The 23,827-nt window shown below is 35.7% G+C and overlaps 1 protein-coding gene and 1 pseudogene across 1 annotated transcript in view; one reads left to right on the top strand and one right to left on the bottom strand.

Annotated features, from left to right (window-relative positions):
• Positions 1-23,827, bottom strand: part of STT3B (STT3 oligosaccharyltransferase complex catalytic subunit B) — a 98,102-nt gene that overhangs the window by 40,414 nt on the left and 33,861 nt on the right. Inside the window, exons 2-3 of the mRNA XM_060022089.1 lie at positions 6,228-6,336; positions 2,716-3,003 (exon numbers count right to left, since the gene is read on the bottom strand). Of these exons, the coding sequence (XP_059878072.1) occupies positions 2,716-3,003; positions 6,228-6,336 (397 nt within the window). The remainder of the gene's footprint in view (positions 1-2,715; positions 3,004-6,227; positions 6,337-23,827) is intronic.
• LOC132431610 (non-histone chromosomal protein HMG-14 pseudogene) lies at positions 12,365-14,393 on the top strand (annotated as a pseudogene).

The following is a 23,827-nucleotide window of genomic DNA, read 5'->3' as shown; positions in this document are numbered from 1 at the left end:
CTGGGCCTGCACGTCCGGAGCCTGTGCTCCGCAGCGGGAGAGGGCACAGCAGGGAGAGGCCCGCGTACTGCAAAAACAAAAACAAAAAAAACGACAAAAGGTAGAAAAAAAAAGAGTATAGAACAAAAATAAAACAAAGAACTAAAGAGTTCCAACTAGAAGACAGTAACATATATGGTAAATATTAATCCAACTAATAACAGCCATCTGAACATCAATGGTCTAAATGCACAACTTAAAAAAACAAATTGTCAGGGTGGATCAAAATCCAAGACCCAACTATATGTTGTCTACAAGAAACCCACTTTAAATATAAAGATTCATATAGTTTTAAAATAAATAGATGGCAAAAAATATACCATGCTAACACTAATCAAAAGAATGCAAGAGTAGCAATATTAATCTCAGATAGAGCCGACCTCAAAGCAAAGAAGTGATCAAACAAGGGCATTACACAATGACAAAAGGATTAATTCTCAAAGACGACATAATCCTTAAAGTGCATGTGCCTAACAACAAAGTGTCAAACTACATGAGGAAATACTGATAGAGCCACGAGGGTAAATGGATGAATCCACTACCATAAATGGAGACTTAAACCGCCCCCCCGAGATGGATGAATCCAGCAGGTAGAAAATCAGTAAGATTTTCATGATTTAAGAAAATCATGAAACTCAACACCACCACCGATCAACTGGATATTGGATATAATGGACATCTAAACTCGATTTCATCCAAGGACAGCAGAATACATATTCTTCTCAAGCCTACATGGAACATTCACCAAGGTAGACCACATCTGGGCCATGAAACACATCTTAACAAATTTGAAAGAATAAAAATCATGTAAGGTGTTGCTCTCAGCCCACAATGGAATTAAACTAAAAATCAGTAACAGAAAATTAACTGGAAAATCTCAAAATAAATGGGGATTAAACAACATACCTTTAAACAAATATATGGGTCAAATAAAAAAATCTCGAGAAAAATTTTAAAATATTGTTAACTAAATTAAAATGAAAATACAACTTACCAAAATTTGTGGGATGTAGAGAAAGCAGTGCTCATAGGAAAATTTACAGCACTGAATGTATATACAGAAAAGATAGATCTAAGACAATTATCTAAGTTTTCACCTTAGAAAACTAGAAAAAGAAGGGCAATTTAAATCCAAAGGAAGCAGAAGAAAAGAAGTAAGAATCAGGGCAGAAATCAATGAAGTTGAAAACAGGAAATTTATAGAGAAAAATCAATGAAACCACAAACTGGTTCTTTGGAAGATGAACAAAAATCAATACACCTCTAAGCCAGGCTAAGAAAAAAGGAAGACACAAATACTAATATTGGAAATAAAAGAAGGACAATCACTACAGATCCCACGGACATGTATTAAAAGGATAATAAAGGAATACAATAAACAACTCTATGTGCACAAACTTGATAACCTAAATGAAATGGACCAATTCTGTGAAAGAAATCTCCCAAAACTCAAACAAGAAGAAATAGACAATCTGAATAGCACTCTATTAAAGAAATGGAATCAATCAATAATTAATAACCTTCCAAAACAGAAAGCACCAGGCCAAGGTGGGTTCACTCATGAATTCTACCAAACATTAAAAAAAAAAAAAGCAATACTCTACAACCTCTTTCAGCAAACAGAAGTAGAGGGAATACTTCTTAACTCATTCTACAAGGCCAGCATTGTCCTAACGCCAAAATCAAAGACATTACAAGAAAAGAAAACTATAGACCAAGATCTCTCTCATTAACATGGATGCAAAAATCCTCAACAAGACATTAAGAAATCAAGTCTAACAACGTATTATAAGAATTATATATCAATATCATGACCAAGTGAGATTTATTCCAGGTATGACATAGTGGCTCAACATTTGAAAATCAATTAATGTAATTCATGACATCAAAAAGTCAAAGGAAATATATCATGTAACTACAGTTGACCCTTGAACAAGGCAGGGGTTGGGGCAGTGACCCCCCTCACCCCCACTTGGTATCAAAAATCCACATATAACTTGACAGTAGGCCCTACATAATCTGTGGTTCCACATCTATGGATTCAACCAACCTTGGATCATGTAGCACTGTAGTATGTATTTACTGAAAAACAAACCTGTGTATAAGTGGACCTGCAGAGTTCAAACCCGTGTTGTTCAAGGGTTAATTGTGTATCAATAGATAGAGAAAAAGCATTCGACAAAATCCAACATCCATTCATGATAAAATCTCTCAGCAAACTATTGACAGAAATAGAGTGGAACTTCTTCAACTTGATAAATATTACCTACAAGGCAAGGATGTTTCCTCTCACTACTCCTTTTCAACATCATACTGGAATTAGTAGCTAATACAGTAACACAAAAAAAGGAAATAGAAGGTATACAGATTGGGAAGGAAGAAATAACTTTGCAAGAGTAAAATAATACAAGTTTTGCAAACATAATTCAATATCCTAAGCCACTGAACCACATTTCATTTTCTTAAGTATTTGACTCCTCTCTCCCTTACAAAAGAAACAAAATCAAGAGCTCATTTTTTGATAGCCTCTTTATTGGAGCTATGACTTACTTGTTACAAACAGTAACAGAGTTCTCTGTATACAACTATAATTGATAAAAGACAAATGCTGCACAACAGCATTTCAGCAGGAAGTTCATGGGTATTAACGATAACAAAACATTAAGTTTTACTTACCCACAAGTAATATGTAAACTGAAGTGCAAAAATAGCAATGCCTTCATTATCAAAGGATCCAGCTACTGACCGAGATATGTAACCTGGTACAATAGCAATAAAACAAGCAGCTAAAAGTCCTGCTCCTTGGTTCCAAAGTTCTCTGGTAAGCAGGAAAGTAGATATAGATGTAAGGCCGCTAAAAGTTGGTGCAAGGAACACACATACATCTCTTATGTGAACTGTTATGTTCAGTGTATTTAAAATCCAATGGATAAGGCCAGCTGTTATCATCAACCCTGGGTAAACCTAGGAAGAAAAAAAGAGGACAATTTAATTACATATAAAATGAGGTAGCTGAAAACACTAACATAAGCTCCTTTCTTTATTATTACATATTGTTTATAGTAAGTTTGAGAATAAGCTCTTACAATAGTTTGCCTTCACACATTACAAAATTAAATGTTCTTTTGGATTAGATACAAACAAAAATCTGATATTCAGAGATACATATTTAAGCAAAAGAAGAAAGATCATATTGAATGAATGATTAAAAGTGAAGAGGTTTAACAATGAAAAACTAGGTAACTTTCTTATTGATCCCACTTATCTTTTCACTATAAAACAGGGTCCTAATCTAACATATCCTTAAGTTTGGAGTTTTAATGTGCTCCAACATCGCCTATACTTGTGTTCAAGGGACTGAGAAAAGGATGGAAGATGAAAGAAAGTTATGTGCAATATTATTTAAGTGGTGTTTATAAATGATTTTTCCCTTCTTTCAAATTCAAGATTTGGAAAGTAAACAATTCTAGCTAGGAAAAGAAGGACTAGTTAGTTGGTGAATTCAGATATAATATTTTCAGACTCCTGGAAGGTTAGACCTTTTTACACTTCTTTAAATATTTAAGGATAGAAAGGAAATAATAAACTAGAATAGGCCAGTTAACAGTTATATTCTTCACCCTCCCTCTAAAAGAGAACATAAAACATTAAGAGGATTCAAAGAACAAGAAATAGGACATTAATTCTGAGCTCTTCTTCAGTGATTAAAATGTGTATTTATATTTCCATCCTTATCTAAATCCTAAAAGATTCTTTTTCTTTTTCCATCACTGAAACTACAAAGAATGTTATAAATTTCCTTTCCTAGCTATCCTATTTAAACTTGCGAACTCCCCATGGTCTTTAACCCAACTCCCTTGCTTTTTCTCCATAGCACTTATCACCATTTCACATACTATTTATTTTACTTATTTATTGTCTATTAACTAAACACCCTCACAAGAATATAAGCTCCAGAATAGCAAGAAAAATTTCCCCAGCATCCAGAGAACAATGATTGACACAAAATGAATGCTTGATAGAAGGTACAGAAGGCGAATGGGATAATGGAAGGGGGAAAAAGTATGGCAATCATCACCATTCTTAAAAATCAAAATTTTGTTCCATTTCATATACGATACCAGGCCTCAGTGTATGATTTTGTTAGCAATATTCAAAGAAAATGGAAATGAATTTGAAAGTACTCTAAATATGGCAGACTGAACTGGCATATGAAATACAGCCAAAATATGTAGAAGTACTAGATGAAAGGACCAAAAAACTCTAAACAAACAAAGAAAACCACCCAACAACAAAAAAGGCATATTTAAGCTCAAAAGGAAGGGAACCCTCCAGGTTCCAAACATAAAGAAGAAATTCAAACTAGGTACTGATGTCGTTGGAATCTAAAAAGAGAAAAAACAAAGCAGGCTTGATATATAGGTACTCGAGGTTGGGGGGTAGTTACTACTCACCACAGGGATCAAAGAAAAGGCCTAATTCCCAGCACAAAGCCAGGGCCCGTTTATGAAACTAGACTAGACAAGTTCTACCCATCCATCAAGGGAAACAGTAAGGAACTCTTGCCTTACTTCCAAAGCTTTGAATAGAAACAAAACAAGAAATAAGAAACTCATTCATCACATGGGTGAATATGGGTTCCACATTTGTAACAACTTCATGTATAAAAAACATCAAGCTGAGAAATAACCTCTAAAAACTGTCCTAAAAGCAGTAAGACCTCTAAGGGCTCCAGCAAAGGCAAATGAGAAAGATTTTAAGGATGGTCCAAACACCAAGTCTCAGAAAACAAGCCTTCACTGAGGGTGAATTCAAGGTAAAAATTTATAAACACACCAGGAAACAAACTATAGTAATCAAAGACTAGTACAATGAAGTATATGATAGCATTCACCCCACAAGAAGTACAGATACAGCCATCTACCACATCTCTCACAATTCTTTCTAATTCACCCTAATTCATGACTATTCTCCTGTATCTTTCTCTCTGTTTACATCAAAGAACTTAATGTGTGACAAGAGATCCACTTGTCAGAAATAGTGGCTAGTATGAGGTAATCCAAATTATAAACACAGATTATAAACACAACATCTGACTACCATGGAGAACATATTCCTTTCCAAACACAGAGGGAACATTTATAAAAGTTGGCTATATCTTGGGCCACAAATCATGTCTCAAATAATTTCAAAGATTAAAATTACAGAATTTGTTCTCTAACCATAATATATTGGAAGTATAAAGCAAAAAAAAAGGTAACTAGGAAATTCTATTATGTTTAAAACTTAAATACAACCCCAAGTAACCCATGAATCAGGGCAAATTATAGTGGAAATTAAAATACACTTTGACCTGAACAATAATGAAAATACTACATATCAAAACTTATGCAATGTAGTTAAAACTGATTATTGGGAAATTTAAAGCTTCAAAATGAATACACTAATAACAAAGAAATGTTGAAAATTACTGAGCAAACTGTATCAGGAAGACAGATAAAAACATCAAAACAAACTCAAGAAAGTGGGAGGAAGGAAATAAATGGAAATTAACATAAGAGAAAGCAAATATTTAATAATCAACAAAGTCAAAGTTTCTTTGGGTTAAGAAATCTACTAAAATTGATAAACCTCTGACAAAACTGATCCAGAAAAAAATACTACACATATATATTGCCCAAATAGGTGTCTTGTCTTTCATTTTCTCTTCAGGATTCTCCTTACATCCCAAATCCTAAAAATATTTTCTCTTATATCATCTTCTGGACATTATAATTCCCCATGAACTATGATCAATACTCAATTACCTCGAGTAATTGGGATCTGGAAAATTAGAATTATCTGATTCTTCTACATTTCTATTTCCTTCCAAAAATTTTTTTTCAATAAAGTTGTTATAGAACAAGACAAAAACATACAAATAATCTGAACTTAAATGTGTGACAAGAGATCCACCTGTCAGAAATAGTGGCTAGTATGAGGTAACCCAAAAACAGGTTGGGGGGTGAGAGTGGGAAGAAGAGGGTCAAGAAAAGAGATTTAGCAAGTTAAATACTAATCAGCCACAGAAAAATGTGTTAGTTAACTATACAAAGCTTTCAAGAATTGCCACCACCTTAGTGATTAATGATTTACTCAAATAACTGCAAGATTTTAAGATTAACATAAATAACTGCAAATATACTTACAGTACCACCGACTATTCTTCCTAGTGGATACCATGCTCTTTCATCAAACCAATTTAAAAATTCATAGAACCCATGAGATGCAAGATGATGTGTTGATCTATAATTAAACCTAGAGAAAACAGGAAAAAAAGAAACGTTATAAAACTTTACTAGAAAAAAATAGCTCTATCTTTCTAATATTATACTTTATATTTAACTCTTTATATATAGCTCTATGGCTACATAAATACATCTTTTATAACAATTTTCCTTAAACCTAAGTAACACATTATTTTCCAAGAAATAGGCAAATACCTCTAAATATAACTAAAAACAAAGTTCCCCCCCCCCCAAAAAAAACAACTCACCAAACCAGTAATGCTCAAAATTTGGCCACTGCCTGGGGTACAGATGGTAGACAGCTATGCATCTGAATTTTTAAAAAGTGAGGGTACATACAATTTACCAAATGGTCAAAGAAGTCAATGACTCTCAAAAGATTAAAAACCACTGACAGAAAATAGCATCAAAATGAAGGATGCACATTCAACATAATTGCCTCCAATCCTATAACCCTAAAAATTACAGAAATAAAGAATAAGTTATAATAGCACTAAAACCATGGGAGATGAACTGTAACAGCACTTTAAAACAAGAACATGACCTTAACGAATAAGAAATTTCATCAACGAAAGACAAAAAAACCAAATGAGAAGAAATGAGATGGAAGAAGCCACAGCCCAAACTGCAACCAGAAGTAAACTGCGAACTATGGTATGTGTGTGTGTGTTGGGGGGGTGGGGGAATGGGAGGAGTTTCCAGGATGTTCCATGTTTAGTATAAAGTTGTTATGGGGCAGGGGGGCAAGAGAAAATCCTGCAGCAATCCTCAGGGTAATGAGCATTAGGAACAGCCAGGGAGGTGGATCCCCTCGCCCTACCATTGCCAAGCAAGGAAGTGGGCCTCAAAGGTATCTGCAATACACGTAGACAAGTGATTCAAAAAGTGGAATAGTGCTTGACAGAAAGAAGATGAATAGGAATCCTCATATCCAAATTCAGCTTGATATATCCTTCCCAATAGCAAGCCATGACTCTCCCTCCCATAATCACTAGATACAAACACTGTAGTATTTGTAGACAGACTTGATCAAATACAAAAATAAGCACACATCCAAAAACCAAACATTTAAGAAAAGTAGACAATATGAAATCTAAGCATCGAAATCAATGAGTGGAAGAACTAATACCATAGAAAACAGAAATAGGAATATCTTCAGAAATAAGATAAGCCACAGCAGCCTGAAAGGAAGCATATCCTAGAGGTTAAGACTACAAGTGTTAGAATCATACTGCCTGGGTTTGAATATCTTAGTTCCATACTTATTTGCTATGTGACCTTGGTTTGGCAAACAACTCATGGTCTCTCTGTGCTCTAGTTTCTTCGTCTGTAGAAAAGGGATAACAATAGTACCTATGTCAATAAGGTGGCTATGATAAGTAAACAATATAATGTCTCTAAAGCACTCAGAGGCTACTGCTACTATCACTGTGAAATGAAGATCTACGATAAAAGCACTATTTAAGTTTTTGAATGTCAAATGACTGTTAAGATAAACAAAATAAAGGATGGGCTAAATAGTAAAAAGGTCAAAGATGCAAAGCAAATTAGTAACAAGACAGAAAGTATTCTGAGGGGTGGCATTAGAAAGATGGTGCAGTAGGAGATACCAGCCTTCATACCCCCAACAAAAAATAAGAAATAGACAACTATCCGTGAAGGAAAATATCCCCAGGAGGCTCATGCAGAACTGAGATCCTACAGCAGCACAATGAAGCAAAAAATGGAGATCAACCATACAGAAGGATCACTAGGGAGACAGGCTTAGCTGAGACATCTAGAGACAGCCAGGAACAAAGAAGGGTAGAGGCTATCAGTATCAGCCATGTGGTAGGACCACTGCAGCGCCCAGTGTGGTCTGCTCTGTGGAGGACCTAGGCAGGCTCTTCAACTGAGGACAATAGCACCCATGACAGCTTTCACAAAGGAGGACCCCATAAGTATTCATCAGGACAAACTCCAGTGGCGTGCTCTGCAGAGGACAACAGCAGCTTTCACCAAAAGCCATCACTGCCACAGGGCCCCTGGAGAGGGAGACATTGCTCTGTCCTCAGCAAGAAAGAGCTACTGCTGCACTGCCCCATGACCAGGGCTGCCACAACCCCCTAATCCCACAAATGTTCTGGACTCCAGAACCACTGTTGCTCTGTAAGTGTTTACACTTCAGACTCCAGCTCTGCAGCTGCTTTGTGTGTGCCTGAGCTCCAGACCCTAGCTCCATGGCTACTCCATGGGCACTCATCAGTACTACCATGATTAAGAGGACACCTGTGAGCTGAACCTGGTGCCAAGAGAGATCCCCTTGGCCACAACAACTCCTGTGGGAGAAAAAGAGACCAGAAGGTCCCCAACAGCCCTTAACAGCCCCATGGACACTTGCTGCCTTGGCCATTGAGGACCCCTGCAATCTTCACTAACACTGATCTCAGCTGTTGGAGCTACACAAAGACTACACCCCTGGATCTTCCCCAGAGTAAGAACTGCCACAGCCTATTCAGCTGGCACCCTCACACTTACCCACAGGTAAAGGTCTTTCCCGACCAAAACCACTCCATCAAATGGGCAGGCATAAATGCAAGGCTTCAACAAAAGTGAAAAAAATCAAGGAAACATGACACCACCAAAGGAACCCAATTATTTTCTAGTAACTGACCACAAAGAAACAGATCTATGAACTGCCTGACAAAGATTTCAAAGTAATTGTTTTAAGGAAGCTCAGCAAGCTACAAGAGAACCCAGAAAGGCTACTCAACAAATCAGGAAAACAATACATGATCAAAATAAGAAGTCCAAAAGAGAGATAGAAATTACAAAAACAACAACAAAAAAAACCCAAAGAGAATACTGGAGCTGATAAATACAATGAATAAAATGAAAAAAAATGCAGCAGAGAATATCAACAGCAGACATGAACAAGCAGAAGAAAGAATCTGAGAACTAGAAGAGAGGTTACTTGAAATTATCAGGGCAGAGGGGAAAAAAAAAGTGAAAAATAGCCTACATTAACTATGCATCAAGGGTAATGATGGCTGCATTATGAGAGTTCTAGAAGGAGAGAAAGGGGTAGAAAGCTTGTTTAAATAAATAATGGCTAAAAACTTTCCAAATCTGGGGAGAGAAATTGATGGTCATCCAGGCATGTGATGTTCATAGGTACCAATACATATTCAACCCATAGAGGACTCCACTGAGAGACATTATAATAAAACTGTCAAAAATCAAAGACAGAGAATTTTGAAAGCAAGAGTAAAAAACTTATACATGGGACCCACATAAGGCTATCAGCAGATTTCTCAGCAGAAACCTTGCACCAGAATAGCATATATATAGTCAAAGTGCTTGAAGAAAAAAACTGCCAACCAAGAATATTCAGCAAAGCTGTCCTTCATAAAGACGTTCCCAAACAAACAAAAACCAAAAAAACAAACACTGAAGGAGTTCATCACTATCACACTGCCTTATAAGAAATGCTAAAGGGAGTCCTTCAAGCTAGCATGAAAGGGCAATAATTCGTAACATAAAAACATATATAACAGTATAAAACTCACTAGTAAGATAAGTATGTAATCAAATTCAGAAGATTCTACTATTGTAATGGTGTATAAATCACTTAACTAGTATAAAGGTTGAAAGACAAAAATACCTATAGCTACAATAATTTGTTAAATACACAACATAAAAAGATTATGACATCTATAACATAATTGAAGGGGGGGTGTAAAAGAATAGAGATTTTGCATGCAACTGAATCAAATTATTAGCTTAAAGTTGACTGTTATAATCATAAAATGTTTTATGTAAACCTCAAGGAAGCCACAAAGCAAAAACCTATAGCAGATATAAAAAGATAAAGAGAAAAGAATCAAAGAATACTGCTAAGAAAAACTATCAAATCACAAAGGAAGACAGCACAAGAAGAAAGGAACAAAGGAACTAGAAAACAATTAACAAGATGGCAGTTGTTAAGTCTTTATCAGTAATCACTTTGAATGTAAATGGATTAAATTCTCCAATCAAAAGACATAGAGTGGGTAAATATATTAAAAACACAAGACTCAAACATATGCTAACAGAAAACTCACTTCAGCTTTAAGGATACACATAGGCTGAAAGTGGAGAGATGGAAAAAAAATTCTATGCAAACGTAAAGCAGAAGAGAGCAAGAATGGCTATACTTTTATCCAACAAAATAAACTATAAATCAAAAATTGTAACAGAGACAAAAGGTCATTCATTATAGAATGATAAATGGATCAACTGATCAACAGTATATAACAATTGAAATAGACAGCAATGCAATAATAGTAGCGGGCTTTAATACCCTACTTTCAATGAACAGATCAGAAAGAGAGAGTATGAATAAGGAAATACTGGACTTGAACTATGCTTTAAACCAAATGGATCTAACAGAGAACATTCCATCTAACAGCAGAACACACATTCTTCTTAAGTACATACAGAATATTCTCCAGGAGAGATCACATACTGGGTCACAAAACGAGTCTTAACAAACTTAAGACAGAAATTATACCAAATATCTTTTCTGACCATAATGATATAAAATTAGAAATGAGTAAGAAAGCTAGAAAATTCACAAATATGTGGAAATTGAACAGTATTCTCCTGAACAATCAATAGGTCAAAGAAATAAAAAGAAAAATTTTAAAGTATCTTGAGATAAACACAAATGGAAAAACAACATACCAAAAAGCAGCAAAAGCAATCTAAGACAGAAGTTTATAGCAATAAACACTGGCATTAATAAAAAACAGACCTTAAATAAACAGCCTAACTTTATACCTCAACGAACTAGAAAAAGAATAAATTATGCCCAAAAAACAGAAGGAAGGAAATAACAAAAATCGGAGCAGAAATAAATGAAATAGAGACTAGAAAAAAAGAAAAAAAATGAACAGTTTTGTTCAACTTTTTTTTAAAAAAGATAAGCAAAATTGACAAACCTTTAGCTAGACTAAGAAAAAAAAAAGAAGACAAAATCAGAAATGAAAGAGGAAATGTTACAACTAATACCACAGACACACAAAGGATCATAAGAGATTATTATGAACAATTATACACCAACAAATTGGATAACCCAGAAGAAATGGACAGAGTCTTAGAAACATACAACTTACATCAAAGACTGAACCAGGAAGAAATTTAAAAATCTGAACAGATCAATAAGAAGTAAGGTGATTGTTGGGGGGTTTTGATCACTGCTTCAAAGAAAAGCCTAGGACCAGATGGCTTCACTGGTGAATTCTACCAAACATTTAAAGAAGAATGAATGCCAATCCTTCTCAAACTCTTCCAAAAAATTAAAGAAGAAACCCTTTCAAAATCATTTTACAAGGCCAGCATTACCCTGATACCCAAGTCAGACAAGGACACAACAAGAAAATGACAGGCCAGGGTCCCTGATGAACAAAGATGCAAAAATCCTCAAGAAAATACCAGCAAATCGAATTCAACAGCACATTAAAAGGATCATACACCATAATTAACTGGAACTTATCCCTGAGTCAAGGACGGTTCACCATACGAAAATTAATAAATGTGATACCAAATTAACAGAATGAAGGATAAAAATCATATGATCATCTCAAAAGAGGCAGAAAGGGCCTCTGACAAAATTCAACATCCTTTCATGACAAAAACTAAAAAAATTAGGTATAGAAGAAACGTACCTCAAAATAATAAAGGCCATAGATGACAAGCCCACAGCTAGCATCATACTTCAATGGTGAAAAGTTGAAAGCTTTTCCCCTAAGATCAGGAACAAAACAAGAATACCCACTCTCACTCTTCTTTGCAACACAGTCCTAGCCTGAGCAATTAGGTAAGAAAAAGAAGTAAAAGGCTTCCAAATTGGGAAGGAAAAATTTAAGTTGTCTGTTTGCAGATAACATGATCTTATATACAGAAAACTCTAAAGGCTTCACCAAGGATACAAGATCAACATTTAAAAAATCAGGTGCATTTCTATACACTAACTGAATTATCTGATAGAGAAATTAAGATAGCAATCCCGGGTTCTCCCACCACCCCCTCTGTGGGTCCCAGCAGCTTGGGCAGCAGGAGGAGTGGCAGCAGCCAGGCAGCCCAGCTTCACAAAGGCTCTCAGCGTGCCACGGCTCGCAGGCACCCGGCACATGTCCACTCCACCGCCACGATGCCCAAGAGGAAGGTCAGCTCCGCTGAGGGAGCGGTGAAGGAGGAGCCCAAGAGGAGATTGGCAAGGTCATCAGCTAAACTGGCTCCTGCAAAAGTGGAAACGAAGCCAAAAAGGGCAGCAGGAAAGGATACATCTTCAGACAAAAAGTGCAAACCAAAGGCAAAAAGGGGAGCAAAGGCAAAACCACAGGCTGAAGTGGCTAACCAAGAGACTAAAGAAGACTTACCTGCAGAAAATGGAGAAACTAAAAAAAAAGGAAAATGGAGAAACTAACAACGAGGAGAGGCCAGCTTCTGATGAAGCAGGAGAGAAAGAAGCCAAGTCTGATTAATATCACACCCCTGGTCCTATCAGTGGTCCCCATCTCCCTTCTTGTACAATCCAGAGGAATACTGTTATCAACTATTTTGTAAATGCAAGTTTTTTTAGTAGCTCTGTTATCAACTATTTTGTAAATCCAAGTTTTTTAGTAGCTCTTGCATTTTGTAAAGGCAAATTTTTTAGTAGCTTAAAAAAAAGCATTTAGTGTAAATGCTTTTTTTTAAGAGGTGAAATCATTTGCTGGTTGTTTATTTTTTGGTACAACTAGAAAATACTGGGATATTGAATATGGGAGGCTTTGATTGTCTTGGGTGTCAGCTTAACACTCCACAGATGCGAGGGTAGCTTTTACATCTTATAATACAAAGCATACTAAATGGCAGTTTGGAGTCAGCGGTGCATTTAATGTCTTAAACACTTTAAATTACTTCTCTTCCCATGTTGTTTTTGGTATAATTGTTTCCTAAAGCAAACCACTCACCCCCTGGTCTTGCCTCTCCTGGGCAGAATTTTGTGCACTATGTAACATCTTTGGTCATGGTAGTCCGGTTCTTCTAGTAACTGTTAATGTGCTGTGAATGACTGACAATTTGAGTATGTAGGGTATATGACATTAAATTGTGAATTAGTGGGACTTACGATGTAACAGCATATCAATATTTGAAGATATTGGTATTTAATATCCAGTGAAGGAAAATTTGCCTCCAAATTTTAAGCTGGAAAGTCACTGGAATAACTTCAGAAAAGAATTACAACTACATGATTTTTTAGATTTTTGGTACGTATGTTGAGAATTGTGTACAAATTGAAATGTCTATGTACTGATTCTCAAAACAACCAATAAAATCTCAATTATGAAAGACTTTCTTGAAGCACATAAAAAGAAAAAAGCAATCCCCCTTACAACAGTATAAAAATCAATAAAATATTTAACAATAAATTTAACCAAGAAAGTGAAAAACCTGTACAGTGAAAACTATAATACATTGATGAAAGAAGACACAAATAAATGGGAAGATATTATGTGCTCCCGGATTGGAAGAATTATCAATAGTATTGTTAAAATGTCCATATAACCCAAAGCAATCGACAAATTCAGTGCAATCCCTATAAAAATTCCAATAGCATTTTTCACAGAAATAGAAAAATAACCCAAAATTTGCATGGAACCCCCAAAGACACTGAATAGCCAAAGCAGTCTTGAGAAAGAACAACAAAACTGGAAGTATCACACTCCCTGATTTCAAACTATGTTACAAAGCTATAGTAACAAAACAGTATGGTACTGGCATAAAAAAAGACACACAGACCTTTGGAACAGAACACAGAGCCCAGAAATAAACCCACACTTTTACAGTCAATTAATCTTTGACAAGGGCACCAAGAACAAACAATGAAGAAAGAATAGTCTCCTCAAATAAATGGTATTGGAAAACTGGATGTTATTAATATATGCAAAAGAATGAAACTGGACTCTTATCTTACACCATACACAAAAATCAACTTGAAATGCATATTGACTTCAATGTAAAATCTGAAACCATAAAACCCCTAGAGGAAAACAGAGAAAAATCTCCTTGACATGGGCCTTGGCAATGATTTTTGAGCATACGATGCCAAAAACACAAGCAACAAAAGCAAAAATGAACAACTGGGACTACATCAAGCTAAAAGGCTGTGCATAGCAAAGGAAAGAATAAACAGTATGAAAAGGCAACCTATGGAATGAGAGAAAATATTTGCAAACCATATATCTAATAAGGGGTTAATATCTAAAACACATAAGGAACTGATACCTCTCAACAGCAAAAAAAAAAAAAAAAGCCAAAAAACAAAAACCCACAAAAAATCTGATTAATAAATGGTCAAAGAAGTCAAAGAACCTGAAAAGACATTTTCCCAGAGATATACAAATAGCCAGTTAGGTATATGAAAGGTGCTCAATATCAGAGAAATGCAACTGAAAACCACAATGAGAAACACCCTCACATCTGTTAGTGTGGCTACTATCAAAAAGAAAAGAGGTAACAAATGCTGTCAAGGATGTGAAAAAAGGGAACCCTTGGTACATTGTTGGTGGGGATGTAAATTCATACAGCCATTATGGAAAATAGTGTAGAAATTCCTTAAAATTTTTTAAAGCAGAACTATCATGTGATCCAGAAATCCTACTTCTGGGTATAGAGTAGACCCTTGAACAATGTGGGGGTTAGGGGCATCAAGCCTCTGTAGTTGAAAATCTGCATATAACTTACAGTGAGTCCTCCATATACTTGGTTCCTCCACATCTGCAGTTCCTCTGCATCTGCAGATTCAACGAACTGCAGGTTGTATTTATCAGTGACAAATATCCACATATAAGTAGACCCATGTAGTTCAAACCTGCACTGCTCAAGGGTCAACTGTATACGTAAAGGAAACAAAATCAGTATATAGAAGAGATATCAGCACTTCCATGTTCACTGCAGCATTATTCATAATAGCCAAGACAGGGACTTCCGTGGTAGTCCAGTGGTAAGGAATATGCCTTCCAATGTAGGGGATGTGGGTTGGATCCCTGGTCGGGGAACTAAGAACCCACATGCCACGGGGCAACTAAGCCTGTGCGCCACAACTAATGAGCCCACACGCCTCAACTAGAGAGCCCACATGCCGCAAACTACAGAGCCCACGCGCCACAACTAGAGAGAAGCCCACGTGCTGCAACAAAGAGCCCGGGCGTGCAATGAAAGATCCCGCATACTGCAATGAAGATCCCGTGTGCCACAACTAAGACCTGACATAGCCAAAAATTAAAATAAATAACTACATACATAATAGCCAAGATATGTAAACAACCAAAGTGTCTGTTGATAGATGAATGGATAAAGCAAATGTCATTATACATTTATATAATGGAATACTATTCAGCCACAAAAAGGAAATCTTGCCATTGCCAATTTGTGACATGTATGAACCTGGAAGGCATTTACGCTAAGTGAAATAAGCCAGGCAGAGAAAGAAAAATACTGTATGGTATCACTTATATGTGAACTCTCTTTTTTAAAAAAAGTTTAACTCAGAAAGAGAATAGAATGGTGACTGCCAGAGGATGGGGGATGGGACAAATGGGGAGAGGTAGGTCAAAGGGTACAAACTTCAGTTATAACATGAATAAGTTCTAAGGATCTAATGTATGACAAGGTGACTGTAGTTAGTAATACGTACTGTATTGTATAATTGAAATTTGCTAAGAGATGAGATCTTAAGAGCTCTCACCAAAAAAAAAAAAAGGAAGAAAGAAGGAAAGAAACTATATGAGGTGACGGATGTGTTATGATTTCACAATGTGTATGTATATCTCAAATCATCATGCAGTACACATTAAATATACACAACTTTGTCAATTATATCTCAATAAAGCTGAAAAGTATGAAAAAATTAAGAAATCTAAAGGTAAATCCAGTTTTTACATTTAATCTTAAAAGAAGAATCATTATGCCCCACAGATGATTAGGAAAAAACACAAAAAACTACATACACCTCTCAATAAATTTCAAAACGCTAAGAATAAAGTGCAACTTAAAATCATTCATAGAAAATAAACAGATTTTCTCCAAAGGAATATATCAGTCAACTGGAATCACTGAATGCTATAAAGGCAATGGAAATAATATAAAGGCAATGGAATAATATACCAAAATTTCTGACTAAGGAAAAAGGATTTTAAACTCAGAACTTAAAACAACATTTGTTTTCCAGCAACAATTCTGGAAATCTAAGCTAGAAATGCTACACACCCTCTAAAAGAAAGTACCAGAGCTAATTTTAAAAGCGAAGCCTCCAAATGCTAGAAACAAAGTATTTATTGTACTTAAAGGCGGGACCATGGGAAGACTATCCCTTCAGAGATGAAAAACAATGTATCCACCAGCATGGAAGTGGCTAAATTTTTCTCCTCCCCAGGGAAGAAAGACTCCCATAAGAAAGGTAAACTCTTAACCTTTGTACCACTGCATGTTAATCTAAATTTACAAGGGGTCTACAAATCAAGAAGTTAACACTGAAACCAAGGTCCAAAAACTTGGATTAACAGTAAAAGCAAAAACCAAAAATAACTTGAGACTCAAATGAGCTTCATAAAGGACAGTTACAAACTATAGGAGGTAGAGGAGCACCATTAGGAAGTACACAACAGGAAAAGTAAGTAACATCCCCAAAACCTGTGAAAATAGTTCAAAGACAAAAGGCCTAGTATTTTAACAAGAATCAGGATTTTAAATTTTAAACGCAATTTTTCACTTAAAAAAATGGACTCCAAGAGATTAATATGTTCTTAAAACTAAGAAACATGGGGTTCCAACTTCATAATCAAAATTGTTCTGAGTGGTATTTTTCACTTTCCATTTCGCATAAATCTTGTCCTCTCCCTCTCTGTTCAATCATTCTCTTCCCTGGCTTCTATAACTACAATAGTCTCCTATTTTTTTACCCCACATCTCCAACCCTCTTCTCTGCTTTCTGTACAGGCAGCCTCCTCTACCCAAGATCCTCTCATTAACTGTAACTCTCCCCCAAGAGATGTCAGTCATACCTGGGCCTTCAATTACTATCAGTATGCCCACAATTTGCCAATGTTATCTCCCTGTCTACATTTTTTTTCCCTTGAATGTCACAAAGGCATCTCAAACTCAATATCCAACTAAACTCATGACTGGACACCACCTATCCACCCTCAAAACAAATACCTACACTGTGTCTGCTTTTAGTATTTTCTATCTAATTACCACCTAAATTGAAAAAGCCAAAAATCTAGGTGTCATCCTAGAGAGCTCCTTCCCTCTCACATCCTATACACAAATCATAACCAGGTTATTTTACTACTTAAATATCCTTGAAATTTGTCCACTCTTTCCTACTCTGATACTAGCACTGTAATCCAAGCTATCATTTTTTTAACTAGACTACCGCAGTAGCCCCTAACTCATCCCCCTACATCCATTTTGCCCACGTCCTAATTCTCCAATCTGTATACTGTTTCTCAACAAAGAACATCTTTTCAAAATGCAAATGTGATCATATTGCAACTCCCTGCTGAACTATTCAAGGGCTTCATCTCTTAAAATTAAAAGGAAGGAAACTTCACTTAACATAATCAAAGCCACACACACTCTAGCTCTTACATAACTCTAGTCTCATCTCACACCTTACTATCTCCCTACTTTCCATATACCCATCCTTCAGTCCTCCAGACTCACCTTATCCCCTCCGACCTCAGAACTTCAGACTGCCAAGTTCCTTCACTCTGGATCACTGCTATCTCCCCTCTTAGCCTAAATAACTCGTTCTTCAAACTTCAGTACATTTCTAAGGGATGCTGTTGACAGAAAAGGCTCAATGTACTTTTTTCTTCTAGCACTTGCCACAGGTGCAATTTCACATTAGTTTACTTGATTAATATTTACCACACTAGATAAATACTCCCACGAGGAAACCACATGTCTCCAACAACCTCGCACAGCACCTGGTACATAGCAGCCCCCAAATATTTGTTGAATGAATAACTGATTTCATAAATATGTTTTTAAATGGAGATGAAATACACTCTAGATAGCTTCCCAGATAGCTACCTAACGTCAATTTTAAATGGTATCCCCAAAGTAAAAGACTAAAACTAATTTAACTATACTTCCTGAGATCTAAGCCTGAAGGCAAAATTAAAGAGTTAAAACAAACAAGCAAGCTCATTAAGATTCTACTGAAAACCTAGTCAAAGTATTTAAAAACTAAACATAAATGGATGTAGAATGTGTTTAGTCCTATTTTATCCCCAGGATCAAGTCAATCCTGGTATGCAAGGCTCCCACAACTCCCTTAACTTTATTTTTTTTTTTTGGCCGCACCATGAAGCTTGTGGGATCTGAATTCCCTGACCAGGGATCGAAGCTGTGCCCCCCTGCACTGGAAGCACGGAGTCTTAATCACTGGACTGCCAGGGAAGTCCCAACTCACTCTTATAAACCCATTTTCTTTGATTTTCAGTTAACTTCTTCCTGTCTGATTTGCTGTTCATTTTTCTATCCTATTTTCCAGCCCAGTTTCCAACCCAGCACTGTGAATAGTTTACTGAATGCCCTTATGGGTTTCCCTTCTTATCGCCTGGAAGTGAAATAACAGGACTTTAGTAAAGGGCAGCACACTCTTATTTCACTGAGCACTTTGAAGGTAGTAGTAGTCACTATCTTCTTCTTAGGCCCGTAATACAGTACCTCCCCCCCTATTCCCCCCCCCCCATACAACACACCACTACCACTAAACTAATCAGCCCTGACAGCTAAATGAACTGACTGTAGAGATAAATAAAAGGTGGACACCCTACCCAAGAGTTCTTGCTGCTTAGTAACATTACCAACACTTAGGATTATCAAACAATTTTTGCCAACAATGGTAATTTGCATTTCTATGACGTCTTGTGAGATTAACACTTTTCATGTATTTAATGGTCATTAAATTTCCTCTGAAGTATGTATTGAAGTACTCTGCACATTTTTTCTAGTTAATTTGACTAAGTTCTTCATATTGTTCTTTTGTCAGTTATGTGAGTTGTAAACTGTTCTCATTCATAGCTTCTCTTCACTCATGATGGTATTTTTTAAAGAACAGAAATTCTTGACATAAAACCTAATTTATCAATTTTTTTTTGCTGTGAGTTAGTGTTTTTTTCTGGTTAAAAAAGTCTTTTACTGTCCCAAGGTCATAAAGATATTATTTTCTTTTTCATGATAATTTAGTTTAAACTTACTTATTCAGGTATTTAATATACCTGGAATCAATTATTTTATATGGTGAGAAATATTTATCTATTTTTATTTCCTCTGTATAAATAATTGTTCCCACATCATTCACTGAAAAATTATCTTTTCTCCATTGCTGTACAGTTCTACCTCTATCATACACTAAGAGTTCATTAATGTGCAGATCTGTTTCTGGACTCTATTCTGCTCAAGTGGTCTTTATGTCTATCCTTGCACCAATAATATGCAAACTTAATAACTAGAGCTTTAAATAAAATCTTGACATCTGCCAGAACATTCTAAAACTGTGCCTTGTATTTCGTCCTTTTGCATCTCCACATGAATTTTAAAATAAGCTGTCAATTCCACCAAAAAATCCATGTGGGGTTTTGACTAAAAGTCCATTAACTCCACATGCTGATTCGGGGAGAATTAATATCTTTACAATACTGACTCATCCAATCCATAAATAGAGTTATCTCCTTCTTATAGGTCTTCTTTAATGTCTCTTCAGAAAATGAATAATTTCAACCTTAGAGATCTTACACATATTTGCTTAGATTTATTCTTATTTTTAATAGTATTTTCATTTATTTTTTAAAAATCCTGTTTGACATACTGACAGGTATCTCTTTTTAAAAATCTTTATTGGAGTATAACTGCTTTACAATGTTGTGCTAGTTTCTGCTGTATAACAATGTGAATCAGCTATATGTATACATATATCCCCATATCACCTCCCTCTTGCGTCTCCCTCCCACCCTCCCTATCGTACCCCTCTAGGTGGTCACAAAGCACTAAGCTGATCTCCCTGTGCTATGCGGCTGCTTCCCACTAGCTATCTATTTTACATTTGGTAATGTATATATATGTCCATGCCACTCTCTCACTTCTTCCCAGCTTACCCTTCCCACTCCTCGCGTCCTCAAGTCCATTCTCTACGTCTGCGTCTTTATTCCTGTCCGGTCCCTAGGTTCTTCAGAAGCATTTTTTTCTTTAGATTCCATACATATGTGTTAGCATATGGTATTTGTTTTTCTATTTCTGACTTACTTCACTCTGTATGACAGACTCTAGGTCCATCCACCTCACTACAAATAACTCAATTTGGTTTCTTTTTATGGTTGAGTAATATTCCATTGTATATATGTGCCACATCTTCTTTATCCATTCATCCATCGATGGACACTTAGGTTGCTTCCATGTCCTGGCTATTGTAAATAGAGCTGCAATGAACATTGTGGTACATGACTCTTTTTGAATTATGGTTTTCTCAGAGTATATGCCCAGTAGTGGGATTGCTGGGTCATATGGTAGTTCTATTTTTAGCTTTTTAAGGAACCTCCATACTGTTCTCCATAGTGGCTGTATCAATTTACATTCCCACCATCAGTGCAAGAGGGTTCCCTTTTCCCCACACCCTCTCCAGCATTTACTGTTTGTAGATTTTTTGATGATGGTCATTCTGATACCTCATTATAGTTTTGATCTGCATTTCTCAAATGATTATTGATGTTGAGCATGCTTTCCTGTGTTTGCTGGCAATCTTTGACAGGTATCTCTTGATATTTTTACATTGATTTTATAACCAGAAACCTTGCAAATGCTTATTAATTCTAATAATTTACCACTAGATTCCTTCAGACTTTAAATTTGAAAATCAATAAACATTCCTGTGACTATGTTAAAATGAGAGAGATGTCTCAAAGACTACTTGACAAACTTCCAAGTTTTTAAAGCCCTGTTATCAGAGGTAATGTTTTGTTCCCACATCATTCTATCCCATTATCTATCCCTTATAATTGCCAATCTTTTCAATTATACAGAAAATACAGATAAATATTAACTTCATTCAAAGTAAAGACATTTAACTGAAATACTTAATTAAGATATATAATATGAAATTCCAAAATGAAATAAGCTACTGCATTTCAAACTTTAAAGGCTTGGAACCTTTATTCAAATAAAATCTTCATAAAAAAATAAAGGAAAAATAAAAGTATTTTTTAAATAGAAATTTAAGTCCAAATTTATAACATTTATTAATAAATCAATCAGTAAGAAGAACAATTAGGTTCTTTCAGTAAACACAGAGTCTTAAACTCGAGGTTATATTTCATAGTTGCAAAGATGCTAAACATCGTCTAATTTATTTTGGTATTTTGTTTTGGTTCACAAAGTTGTAAAATATTTGACTCAGAAGTAACCGTCAAACAGTCATCAGTTTTTAAAAAGTTTTTCTTGCTGTTAAAGATATTGCTCAATTAAATGATGCAGAAGTTTGTTTAGAGCCTAATAGAAAATTTTAGTAATGCTTGTATTTCTCATTGTTTGCATATAAACACACATATATAAATTAAACCAGAAACACCCAAATCTAAATTTGTAACACTGTGTTGCAGATTCAGTTGTTACTACAAGTATACTATAAGTATAGTCTGGTTATTTACTTTTACGTGAATTCCCATGAAACCTCAGTTGAAATATTAAACACCCAATCCAAACTGATTCAGACATTTTCCCAAAGGAAACCAAATACCAACAGGTACATGAAAAGGTGCTCAACATCCTAATCACCAAGGAAATGCAAAGAGGTTATCACCTCACGCCTGTCAGAAAGGCTATTACCAAAAAGACAAATATTGGCAAGGATGTAGAAAAAAGGGAACCCTTGCACACTGTTTGTGGGAATGTAAATTTATGCAGCCACTATGGAAAACAACATGGAGGTTCTTCAAAAAAACTAAAAACAGTACAATCATATGACCCAGCAATTTTACTTCCAGGAGTTAATCCAAAGGCATTAATCCAAATCACTATCCTGAATAGGCATCTGTACTTCCATGTTTGTTGCAGCATAGCCAAGACATGGAAACAAACTAAGTGTCCATTGACAAATGAATAGATAAAAGAAAATGTGGGGTGTACACACACACACACACACACACACACTCTCTCTCTCTCTCTCTCTCTCTCTCTCTCAGGAATATTACTCAGCCATAAAAAGAAGGAATTCTGCCATTTGTAACAACAAGCATGGACCTTAAGGGCATTATGCTACATGAAATAAGTCAGATAGAAAGACAAATACTAGACGATCTCATTTACGTGGAGTCTAAAAAAACCCCCCAAAACCAAAACAAACCAAAAAACCTAAACAACTCAGATACAGAGAACAAACTGCTGGTTGTCAGAGGTGGGGTTGCAGGGGTGGGGGAAATGGGTGAAGGTGGTCAAAGGGTTCAAACTTCCAGTTATAAGATAACTAAGTTGTAGGGATGCAATATACAACATGGTGACTACAGTTAACGATACAGTATTATATATTTGAAAGTTGTTTAGATCTTAAAAGTTCTCATCACAAGGGAAAAAAAAAGGTGTGGTAATAAATGTTAATTAATTAAACTTATTGTGGTAATCATTTCACAATATATACATATATGAAATCATTATGTTTTACACCTAAAATTAATACACTGGTATATGGTAATGATTTCTCAACTGAAAAAAACAAAAGAACCCGAGGCAGGGGGGGGAAGTTAATAACCAGGGGAAACAAAAAAAACCAATCCAAAACAAATATAAAAGGCATTTAGATTAATCATACAACTACTCTTTTCCATTACAGTAAATAACCAAAAAAAGAATTGTATCTATTAATCTTTTGTTTCACCTTCTTATTGAGCAATTTTAGCATGGTCTTTCCTAGCTCTTTGTTCCATCTACATAGAAACACACCACAGCCATGCATTTTATTCTCCTTTCTTCCTGAGATCCCCTCAAACCTGAAATTCATTCTTGAAGAAGCCTTCTCTAATACTCCCATCCTCCCCTCCCCAGTCCACTTGAATTTGTGCTTTGAAAACATCACGTTGGAACCTCTATTCTAATTTACCTGACAGTGGAATATTTTTTTCTTAGTGACTTTTGCATCCTTGAAGGTATCATATAGTTCCTGGCACTTCACTTATGAGGGTCAATTAATTCTTTCTGGCATACTAGTAATGAGTAGTAACACTGACTTAAATTTTGGCTTCTATTTTCTTCTTCATTAAATGCAAGCAATTGTGTGCACAAAAGCAGTCTTCAATTTTAGCATGTCCAATATACATATTAAAAAAATTTAAATATCTGGGGAGGGTGTTATAGATGAAACAAGATGGACCATAAATTGAAAACTGTTGAAGCTGGGTGATGTATACACATTCGGAGGTTCATTACAGTATTAACTC

Source organism: Delphinus delphis, chromosome 10 (assembly GCF_949987515.2).
Source record: "Delphinus delphis chromosome 10, mDelDel1.2, whole genome shotgun sequence".
Classification (NCBI taxonomy): Eukaryota; Metazoa; Chordata; class Mammalia; order Artiodactyla; family Delphinidae; genus Delphinus; species Delphinus delphis.
This window is presented reverse-complemented; position numbering and strand designations above follow the sequence as displayed.